The sequence below is a fragment of the Muscardinus avellanarius genome (assembly GCF_963383645.1).
Source record: "Muscardinus avellanarius genome assembly, chromosome: 14".
In the NCBI taxonomy this organism is placed as follows: domain Eukaryota; kingdom Metazoa; phylum Chordata; class Mammalia; order Rodentia; family Gliridae; genus Muscardinus; species Muscardinus avellanarius.
The window spans coordinates 81397232-81409337 of NC_137800.1; the positions used below are offsets into that span (position 1 = coordinate 81397232).

Consider the following 12106-nt stretch of genomic DNA (forward strand, 5'->3'; position numbering starts at 1 on the left):
GTGTGTTGTGAGGTCTAGGTGTCCTGGACTTCTCTATAACTTCTGAGAACTAAGTAGAAATGGGCAATGGAGTACTTATAGCTGGAAAGAGACTAAAATCATAACGCTATCTTTGTTTCTTGTGTCCAAACTAACAAAGTTTCTCCTTAATATAGGAATAAAAGTCTATTTACAATGCTCAAAAATGAAAACAAAACTTCCAACATCCAACTGAAAGAAAAAGAGGCATGAGCATAACTATTTGATATGAAAACTATTTCTTGTAGGACCAACTATATGGTCATTCTTTATAGGGGACAAAATGATTAATTCTAAAGCATCAAATATAGCAGAGATTGTATTTCTGGAGGACAAGGTAGGACATGTGAGAAGGAAGGAAAACAGACAGAAGGTTGGGGAGAGTGTTATATGCTGAGCAGGGAAGAATACTGTCTGGGAGAGGCATGGTTGAGTCTATGGCTCTCTGACTAGTTAGGACCTGGGTTTGCATCAGCCCTTATTAGCCATGTGATCCAGGGCAGGTTTCTTAGACTCAGCCTTCTTGAATTGTGTCTCCCTTATCTATAAGATTACAGTGAACTGGGTGTGGTAGCACAGGCTTGTACTCCCAGCATTTGGGAGACTTGCAGTTCACAGATAGCCTCAGCTACTTAGTGAGGCCCTCTGCAACTTAGTGAGACCCAGTTAAAAAATAAAAAATAAAAAATAAAAAATAAAAAATAAAAAATAAATAGGGCTGGGAGTGTTGCTTGGAGGTAGAATGCCCCTGGGTTCCATCCCTAGTACCGCAAAAAAAAAAAAAAAGATAAAAATAATAATAATATCTACCTAATCAAGTTCTTATGGGGATTAAATGAATTCATGTTTATAAAGCTTTTATAAGTGTGCTTGGCATATAAGCAAGTATGATATGAGTGTTTGGTAAATACATCATGGGAATAGAAATTTTAGAATTTTATGTTAGCAATCCAGGATTAAGAAAACATAAAGAGAGTAAATGTGTTGTTCTAACTGGAACTTTAGAGAAGAAGCTGAAATTTTATTTGGTTTTGTATCTTATAGAAACACATGTTTGCATGGGTAGAAAAATAAAGTTTTATCTGTAGTCTGAATGATGATTGTAATATACCTATTAGATAGTCTCCATTGATTTAAAGTCTACATTTCAATAATTACAAAGCCATTGCTCAGTCATAAAGTAAATTAAAAAATTTCAACTATCCTTTAAAGAATCAGTATGATGTACAATTATCACTTATCTGAACTGAAACCTAGTATTTGGAGAACAAATAAGATAGCAAATTTTATGTTGAAGATATCTGAGTCAAGGGATTCAAATCTACTGCTTCTCACATGGGAGCATGAAGTTATTCTTATAGAATTCTTTTAATTCATGGGAAACATTCCTGTCTTGCATGAAGAACATAAGCTGAAATGCACCATTTCTAAGTCTGCTTGTAATCTATTTGCCTAATTTATTCTTTGGTTGGTTTTTTTTTTTTTTTTTTTTTTTGGTACTGGGGATAGAACCCAGGGGCATTCTTCCTCCAAGCCACACCCCCCACCATCCCACCATATTTTTTATTCTTTATTTTAAAACAGGGTCTCACTGAGTTGCAAAGGGCCTCACTAAATAGCTGAGGCTGTCTGTGAACCGTAATCCTCCTGTCTCAGCCTCCCAAATGCTGGGATTACAAGTGTGCGCCACCACATCCAGTTTATTATTTGCCTTTTTTATTTAAAAAAATCATATATGGGTAGTTGGGTCTCTCTGTCTATGTTTCTCTCTCTCTCTCTCTCTCTCTCTCTCTCTCGCATTCACACACACACACACATACGCACACACATACACACACACACACACCAGGGATTGAACCCTGAGGCATTTTACTTCTGAGCTACATTCCCAGGCTTTTTTTATTTGAATTTTTTATTTTGAAACAGGTCTTACTAAGTTGCTGAGGTTGTCCTCGAATGTGCAATTTTCCTACCTCAGTCTCCCAAGCATTGGGATTACAAGCATGCATCACTACACCTGCCCTGCTAAGGCGCACTCTCTCTCTCTTTATCTTTCAGAGCAAAACTGGAGCCCTAGAAGGCCCAGAAGTGGACGGTTTTGTCAAAGACATGATGGAGCTTGTGCAGGTGACTTTGTGAGGCTGTGGAGATTATTCCCGCCCTGGGCCAGGGCTGCCATTCTGGTTGATCCCATTGTTTATTTGTGGGAATGAGTAGGATTGAAGGTTAATGCTAGAGAAAGAAAGTTAGACATAGTCTGTTTAATAACCTTTGAGATTCTGTGAAAAGCAAAAAGTCTTCCTTGCCTTCTTATGATCGAGCTTAAAATACAGGGAATCATCATAGAAGCATCCTTTTTTAAAGAGCATCTTTTAGCATCATTTAAAAAACCATCTAGGTTACCAAAATAATATATCATTCTGTATTTTACTATTTTATTTTTAATTGCAGAAAGTCCTTTCTACTATCCTGGACTTGGTTATTAGAATAGCTAAGCTTTAAAAAATTCAGTGTCATATAATAAATCTTATATTTGGGATTGTAATATTTTTCATGAAAGAGTTTATCTGATCCCTAGCTTAAAAATGGATACTTCTCTGTTAAGATATTGCTGTGGTTGGGGCTGATATAATTAGGTTATATTTACATCACATGGCTATTTTTATGTAGGATAGACAGTGTTTTATAAAGGTAATCTCCTTTGAGATACTGCAGAACTGTATTGATCGGCTGAATAACCTGATTAAGCAGATCATTTTCAACTCCTTTCCCATGGGACTGTGTAGACAATGAACTTAACAGTCTGTATTGGTAGGAATTCTTTTTTGAGGTTTGTTCAATACACAATGATTATTTCCTGGTTGGCCCAGACAGCAGCAAATAAGAATAGCAATTACAAACTGTTTTTGGCAGTTCTTTGCAAGTCTGATTCAAAACTAGGGAGCCTTGCACCAGAAAAATGCATAGATAATGATTTTCGCACAACTCTCCAGGAAATTTGCATACTATGATTGAGCAGACAAAATTCTCTTTTGTCTAACTGGAATAACTGAGACATCTCCTGATTTCTGCTCGTCTAGTCCCAGTGACTCTTTCCCCCATGACTTGATGCACCTGTTGGAGGTACAGAGGCATCTGCATAGATGCACATCACTGATGTGCTTGTGAGGTGTTTCCTTTTGTATTGATTTCTAAAAGAAAATCTCATTTTTCTCATTATCTACTTAATGACTTCTATAACAGAAACTGAACAATGATCTGTGGGACATTGAAGTTGCATGGCAGAAAGACTTGTCAAACTGGAGTTTCGGTTTGCCTTTGATGGGAGGAGTGGGATGACGAACCCACTTTAAAGAGCAGCCTGACCTCCTCTGTGCAATGGAACTAGAGACCGTGGCTGCCTGGGTGCAGGCCTGGGTGCTCCGGGTCCTTACAGAGAGCTGCCTCCTGCTTCTCCCTGGGGTCTACACATGTAGCTGGGCAGGGATTGTGAACGCTCAGCCCGAGTGAACAGTCAGTCATTGACCAAATACACCTTCCTTCATTGCTATTTGTTTTCTTTAATTTTGGCTCAAACTGTGGGAAATGAGTTTTCCTGGGTCTGAGGTAGCACTTGTTGCTGGGTTTTCACCAGCTGGGCAACTTGAGGGGCTGGGTTCAGCCTGAATAAATGAACCCAAGATTTGGAAATGTGGTTTCTAGAGTGGCTGTCATGGTGGCAGAGGCTAGCCCTCTTCCTCTTGTATCACCTCATTTTTTCTTTCCTTCCTTCCTTGCTTCCTCCCTTTTTCCTTCCGAGGAGACAGCAAAAAACATTGAACAGTGCTTGGGCTTTTCTGATTCTAGATGAGCCATTCACTAACTGCACACTTGTAAACAAGTTACTCGACCTCTCTGATATCTGTTTTGTCATCAATAAAACAGGTACAACTATAGGTGCTTCCCAAGATGGTGTGATGACTAGAGAATAACAGAGACACCCTGAGTACAGTAAGATTTCTCAAAATAACAGTCTTTCTAGATCAAAGCAGCTGTCATCTTTAGAGTACATTTCTGAACCTGAGAGTAGTTAACACTTAAGAGGGAATTTCAAAAGGAATCAGCAGCTCAGTGCATGGCCATCTGCTCTAGTGGGTAATCTTGACTGAGACAGTGATGTAAAAGAAGATAGGCAGAGCTAAGTCCACACACTTGTAATCCCAGTACTTGGAAGACAGAAACAGGAGGATCACAGGTTCAAAGACAGCCTGAGCAAGTAATAAGTCTCCCATCAACCTAGCAAGACCCTGTTTTTTTTGTTGTTTGTTTTTTTGCAGGTCTGGGGATGAAACCCAGGGGCATTTGACCTCTGAGCTACAGCTCTGCCCTATTTTTTATTCTTTATTTTGAAACTGGGTCTCACTGAGCTGCAGAGAGCCTCACTAAGTAGCTGAGGCTGTCCGCGAACCGCGATCCTCCAGTCTCAGCCTCCCGAATGCTGGGATTATAAGCATGTGCCACCACTCCCGGCTTGCAAGACCCTGTTTTAAAATAAAAATAAAAAATAAGGTTGGGAGTGCAGCTTGGAGGTAGAATGTCCCTGTGTTCAATCTCCATTACCATAAAATAAAGAAGATATGCAAAAGATATGCAGAAGATATGCTTCTATTAAGATTGTCGGACAGCAATTCACCTACCATCATTTAAAATTTTTACTTTATTTCTGATTATAAATTATTTCTGCATAATTATTTCAAAAATATTGAAATAAAGAAAAGCAAAAATTAAGAAGCCAAGAAGAATTCAGGTTGAGAAATTAGGGTCTAAACCACTCTGTACTCTAAGCCAGGTCTTTCCATCCACTGGCAATGTACCTTGGGCATCTCCAAATCTCAGCTTCGTCATCTGGAAGATGGGAATTGTCATAGATCCTACCTTTGCTAAATTGTCATGTAGTTGTTGTTGTTGCTGCTGCTGCTGCTGCTGTTGTTGTTGTTGTTATTTGGTACTGGGGATTTAATCCAGGAGCATTCTTACCCTGAGCTACATTCTCAAACATATTTTTTATTTTGAAACAGGGTCTCACTAGGTTGCTGAGAGCTTCACAGAGTTGCTGAGGCTGGTCTTGAACCTGCTCTCTTCCTGTCTCAGTCTCCTAAGGACTGGATTACAGGCATAGTCGACCACATCCCACTTGTCATAAATATTTTAGGAGAAAATATACATAAGGCAGTTCATGTTGTGCTACTTAATTAATTATTATACATAATAAGCTGTTACTAAGAGCTCAATAAATAATAGCTATTAATACTATTTCACAATATATGGAAGCCAAGATAGCATTAATTTGTTTGTTTATTTATTTATTTTCAGCGCTGGGAATTTAACCCAGGGGTGCTCTATTGCTGAGCTACACTGCCAGCCCTTTTTACTTTGAGGTAGTCTCATTAAATTACCCAGGCTGGCCTTGAATTTGCAATCTTCCTGCCTCAGTTTCTATGAGTTTAGTTGCTATGATTGTAGCTATTTCCATATAATTTTTCTAAAAGAAAACCCACCTAGCTGTCTATATGCAGTGTAATTTTGCTGAATTCCTCCTTAAAATGCTTCGGTTTGAATCTGGGTTATCTTAATAATTTTCAGTGATTCTACTTTACAGTTGTCACTGAGTTTGGTAATGGTATTCAAAGGTCAGTAACAAAAGACAGAAGTTCAAACCAGAAACATAGTAAATAAGACATTTCCCAGAGAATATTAAAGAGAAGGGGAAAATTCTAGACTGTTCAAAAAGACTTTGGAAGCAAGGCAGTCCTGCTCTTTGATGGGCTCATATCCCCTCAGTGTGGACAAGAAATCCCCTCATCACTTTGGTTCCTGACTCTGCTTCTACAGGGCTATTGGGACAGCAAGACGATGCCCCACCCCCCTGCCCAAGCACCAGCAATTCAGCATTAACAGAGATCCCTAGATAATTTGTTGAGCTGGAAAGTATGTACACGGTAATTGCTTATTAATGTTCTCCTTTGTAGCCAAATAATGGGGATATAAACCTTTCTAGATCTCTCTAGTTTTTATTGGACCTATCTTATTCTTCTAGGATTCTTTAAAAAAAAATCACTATATAAATTGAAGAATTTATCTGACATTTTGGGGCTTTGTAAACAGAGTCCTCTCTTGTGACTGTGTGTGTGTGTGTGTGTTTTGGTGGTACTGGGGATGGAACTCTTCTACCTCCGGGCTACACTCCCAGACCAATTTTATATTTTTATTTAGAAACAGGGTCTCTTAAACCAGCGAGGCTGGCTTCAAACTTGCACGATCCTCCTGTCTCCGCCTCCCACGCACGGGGATTACAAGTGTGCGCCAACCATGCCCAGCTTCTCTTGTGACTTTTTAATTTTCATTTTATAAGAAAGTCATGTGACAAAGCAATATATGGAATTTATAATTTAGACTTTTTGTGGTACTGGGTCTTGAACCCAGATCCTCATGCTTTTGCGCAACTGTTCAGTTGCTTTGAGCTATATACCCAGCTCTGGAATTCATTTTAAGAGCACTTTCAGAGCAGAACCACTACCAGGTCAGCACTGAGCTGGCCTAGTTGCTAAGTTTAGAGTTCTGGACAGGTTCCTTGATTGTGATAATAACCTAAAGTGAGCCCATTTTACACACTTTTAATTTTTGAAAAACCATGTTTGATGTTTATGTTGGCATTGCATTCACAAGATTATGTGGATTTCAGAACAACCCGCTCCCAATGCTTGGAAAACAGTGCCTAAGTCTTTCCTCTGTCAGTCTGATAAGTTAGCAAGTCCCTGAGGAAACAGTCACAGCTTCGTTTCAACTATGTTATTGGGGTAATGGACACAAAAAGCTACAGATACTTATTGTATACAATTTTATGTGTTTGGAGATAAGGATACAACCATAAAATCATCTCCACATCGATACTATGAATTTATTCATCATCTGCAAGTTTTCCTGGCCCCTCACTTTTTGTGTTTTTGTTTTGTTTTTCCTTTTGTGGTAAGAGCACAACATCTTGTGGTTATCACAACATTTTGTGATAAGATGTCAACATCTTCCCTCCTAGCAACATTTTAAGAATACTGTGCAGAATTGTCAGCCACATGCACATAATCTCTGTGCAAGACTTTTGAGAGCCTGTGGCTCACTCAGCACAGCACATAAAAATCAGCACAAGAACCTGCGATTTAATCTAGAAGGTGGAAAGTAAAAAACTCAAGACCTCCTAAGGAGTAAAAATGTGAGCAGTAATACTGGAAGCCAAGGGAATGGCTCAACTTTCTAACTTGTCAAGATGTATAAGTTCTCTCTGAGCCTCTGTTTCCTAATCCATAAAAATAGGTGTAATTATTTACCTCCCAGCGTTAGGATGAGGATTAAACGAAATCTCCAAGGGAGAATTGATTCGTTTAAACATTGCTTAACTTCTGCAGGCATTTGAGCTTAAAGTCTTTTTCCTAGCTAACATGCACCGCAATTCCTTCTTAGTACTAAAAATATCCCTTGGAATAAATCCTAGGTTCCTAGCTCAACAGCATAATGGAAAACATTAGATTTTCATTCCATATAACCCCTCTTTAAACCAGAGGTACACAAACCTCCCACTGGTAAGTAATAGTGTGTCTTCTCTCATGGGTGCGAGCAAGAACAAATTTGTGATCACCATTCTCTATGTTGAGACAAAATATCCCTGTTACTATTGTTAATAAAACAGGCTTTTCATGAGAACCGTGAGCAAGTAATGTAGAAATAGAAGCTTTTTATTGCTGGGAGGGACAGGCTGAGAAGTGAAGCTACTGGCTGAAAACATATCCTCAGTGCGGTTTTCTTGAGGAGGGCTGGGCTCCTTGTGGCTGCCCCCTTTGAAGCTCTCCAATGGCAGCACCTGCCCAGGGTCCCAGGGCGGGTGTTGGAGGGACACCTGCCTTTGTCCTGTCTACTGATGCCTCCTCTTGTCATCCTCAGCCTAGCATCAGCGGCGTGGACCTTGATAAGTTCCGAGAGATTCTCTTGCGTCACTGTGATGTGAACAAGGATGGAAAAATCCAGAAGTCTGAGCTGGCTCTGTGTCTTGGGCTGAAGATGAGCCCTTGATCTCCACGTGGCTTGTTCCTCCCCCACCTCATACTTCTGTGCTTTCATGTGGAATTGTGTCTGCTTTGCTGTCAGGGACAAATGGGTAATCTTCTCACTCACAGTATGGTTTTCTTGGGCAGGAGTGGAAGAGAGGGCCTCTTCCAGGAGCCACGGGATCCATCTCCCTGATGTCCCCACAGAGCCACTTGGCTTCCCCTCTGTTCCGGGGCCTCCTGTCTCCCCAAAGGTTTCTCGAGCTTGTTAGATCTGCTCAGTTTATTGCCAGGATGCTGGCGTGGCTGAGTACCTACATCTCCTGCTTTCCAGTGGCTTTCTGCTGAGTCTGAGTGGTACTTGGCATGTGTGGTAGTTCTATAGCTCCTACATGTCAATGTTTATGTGAAAATAAATCTGCAGTTGAAAACAAAAATGTGCTGGTCCTTGCTTTTGTGTTTCGGCTTTGGCAATGCTCTCCCTTGAATGGGTTTCTTTGAAGTTCTCTGGTGGTTTCTCAGGAGTTTGTACACCAAACATCAGTGTTGACTTTGCTTCGTTCCTGGTTTTGCACCCTGCAGTCACCTCAGAATTCATTCTGCCTACATTTAATTAAATTCTCTTTTAAACTCGGCTTCTGTTCTTAGCTTGTGGCTTCCCTGCCAGGCCAACATTAGTGCAGGGATCTGGGGACAGCTGCACCTTTCCCCTAGCTTGAAGTACCACAAAACAGCCATTTCTCTTGAAAACAGAAACTAAGCTATGAACAGAGAGGGCTGTGAGGAAGGTGCCATTGTTATTTTTGTCTTAAGAGTTAGAATATTTGGGATTAGAGAGGGTAATTAGATGTATTAGCTACATCTCCTAGCTAATAAATAGCAAAGCAGGATAAATATTCATTTATAAACAGAATGCTTGCCTCTTATGGGGCATTAGGCAAGATATTTTAGTTGAGAACTTGGGCCATCCTCACCTCTGTGGGTCTTGACTCAGGGATCAAGTGGGCTTTGACACAACGTTGAATCTTTATTTCCTTTCATCTAGATGATAATTACGGTGGTTGATCATTAGTTGAGCACTTAGTAACTCCCAGCTGGGAGGGAAATAGTGTGGAGCCAGGGAAGTGTTTGCCCCAGGAATAAAATCTAGTGGTCCTAAAAATTAACTCAGTGATCGCCGGGCGTGGTGGCGCACACTTGTAATCCCCGCGCTTGGGAGGCAGAGACAGGAGGATCGCACAGGTTTGAAGCCAGCAGCGCTGGCTTAAGAGACCCTGTTTCCAAATAAAAATATAAAATAAGTCAGGGAGTGTAGCCCAGAGGTAGAAGGGTTACCAGGAACACCAGTACCAACAACAACAACAAAATTAACTCAGTGATAAAAAAAAAATATTACCTTATTTTTTTGTATTGGGGATTGAACCTATGGGTATTCTACCTCCAAGCCACACCCCCATTCCTTTTTTATTCTTTATTTTATAACAGGGTCTCACCAGGTTGCTGAGAGTCTCACTAAGTTGCTGAGCCTGGTCTTGAACCTGTGATCCTCCTGTCTTAGCCTCCCAAATACTAGAATTACAGGCATGCCTGGCTAAAAAAATGCCTTTTTTTTATGGTACTGGGGGAGGAACTCAGGGGCTTTCTACCTCTGTGCTATACTCCCAGACCTAGTTTATATTTTATTTGGAAACAGGGTCTCACTAAGTTGCCAAGAGCCTCCCTAAGTAGCTGAGGCTGGCTTCGAACCTGTGTGATCCTCCTGTCTCAGCCTCCCAAGCGCAGGGATTACAAGCAGGTGCCACCATGCCCAGCTGAAAAATACTTTCTTAATGCAATATTTAAATAAACCAAAATTCACAATACAAAAATAATGTTAAATCAAGACAGGGTCAGTGTTCCTGAGTTTTACCTGGGGTGCCACTGAGTTTGCTTTTGGTGCCAGCTGCTTATTTGGAAATTTTAATTTGGGCAGACAGCTTTGCATTTTCCAACTTCTTTCCTGTTAATCAAGAAATGACCACTTTTCTTACCCCTCTGCCTCACTGCCACATAAAAGATGCATGGCCCTGACCTGTCATTTCTCCAGGTATTTCTCTTTTAAAAGCGGAAGAACTTAGATTTCTGTGGAGAAGATAGGAAGGACTTGGTGGCAGAGGGGGTGATGGGGAAGAAGGAGCACAAGTTGGCTCCCTACATCCAAGTGTGTGGGTGGCTGGGGGGAGATTCCTTTGGCTGTAAGAAGAAAGCTCACTGGGTCCTAGAATAGTGAGATTGGACCTGGCTTCATGACAAAATTCTAGGGAAACAGCATGATGCTGGACAGGACACTTCCCTGGTCACGTTAGGGCTCACTGTGCTCTAACCACAGCAGAGAAACAGTAACTTCAACAGCATCCGCATCAGCATCTTTTCTTTTTGCTGGAAATAACTCAAGTCTTTCACATGTGCAGCTGCCATTAAGAGCCACCCCTTCAGAGAGTTGAAGGAGAGTCAGGAAACTAAGAAACCCTACTTTATGTCTTTATTTCCTTCATCCATCAACATACAATGCTTAGTTGCCACTTAGACATGGAAGCAAAACTTTTCGCCCTAGGTCTTCTGAGTATAGGAGAGAGATACACTGAGTGAGAAAATGCTGTACGCATGGTGGCTGGAGGGGAAGGAAAAATAGTTTGTGTGGAAACCTCTGCTTGGTATATGCTCTTAATGTCCCTCTTACAAACCTGTGTCATTCTGACTCAGCACTGATTACTGCATGCACAATTACAGTAATCCACAGGCAAGTGTTAATACCGCTAATGATACTGCAGAGCGGTAATGTTACCGTGGAGAGATGATGATCTAAGCCATTCTCAGCTGTTACATCAGGATCACAGCATTTGTGTAACTCCAGATTAAGCCAGAGGTGGAAAAGGCAGCATTTGTCCTGTCAGAAAGAGCTGTCAAAGAGGGCAACCTGCAATTAGATCCAGCACGCTGTCACCAGGGGGCTGGCAGGCTGGTTCACAGGCTAGAGGGTTGAGGATGACCTTTAACAGATGCAGATTCTTCAGAGAAAGACTCTTGAACATAGAGCAGATAAATGCACAGCACTGGCAGTTTTATCGATCCATCATTGCTTTGAAAAACATTTTCTGGACTTCCAAAGGTCATTGTTGACCCATCTGTGATCTTGTGGTTGATTACCCTGTAGGTCAACTCAGCTCAGATCACTCAATTTAACTAGTCTTTTAAACATTTCCTGGATATTTTCCTTTTTGGACAAAAAGACTACATCTTTAGGTGTTTTGCCAATGTTTCCTCCTTGACTGGATGCACAAAATGGTGGCTACATTCAGATTTCTCCTTATATCCAGAGACTGGGTAACTGTACGAGCAGGGAACTTCTGAGAGAGGAGCTCACGTGAAAGACTTAGCTACGTGATGTATCTTGTTGAGACACTCCCTCTCCTGTCCCCTCCTGCCCCTGACAGCCAGCCAAGAAAAGAAGTTGCTTTTATGAAAGCCTAACCTTGGATTATTGGCACATTGAAGTTCATGGAAATCTAGTGTCTCCGTCTTCAATGGCTGCAGATTTTATGGTCAGCAGTTTTCAACCCACTAACAGACCAGGTTTGTCAGAGTCAGGTTTTATCTTCTTAGGCAGGCCTCACTCCCCTTTCTCTACATCACACAATTCTGACCTTCAAGCAAAGCCCCAAGCCTGCCTCTTCCAGGAGGCTAACCTTGATTACCCATTTGGAAGTGAGTGCTTGGCTCCCCTCAGAAAGAGACAGCTGGTCTACCAGGAAAGAGCAGAAGACTTGAGTCAGGCAGTTGTTCAAATCCCAGCTTTGCTAGTCACTTGCTAAATAGCTTATTGGTGCTTTTTAGTTAAAATATCAAAATACCAAAATTGGGGGCAGGGGCTAAATTTCCTGAAATTTGTTGTCTTACAAATCCTGGGAGCTGGAAGTTTGAGGTGAAGGTGTTGGCAGGGTTGGTTCCTTCTGAGGGTGTGAGAAAAATCTGTT

General features: G+C 41.2%; 1 protein-coding gene across 1 annotated transcript in view; it reads left to right on the forward strand.

Moving 5' to 3' along the window:
- SCGN (secretagogin, EF-hand calcium binding protein) overlaps positions 1–8118 on the forward strand; it is a gene marked incomplete at both ends in the record, with an annotated part of 29749 nt that extends 21631 nt beyond the window's left edge. The window contains 2 exons of the mRNA XM_080710296.1: positions 2077–2145; positions 7990–8118. Of these exons, the coding sequence (XP_080566422.1) occupies positions 2077–2145; positions 7990–8118 (198 nt within the window). The remainder of the gene's footprint in view (positions 1–2076; positions 2146–7989) is intronic.
- Positions 8119–12106: the final 3988 nt, after the last annotated feature.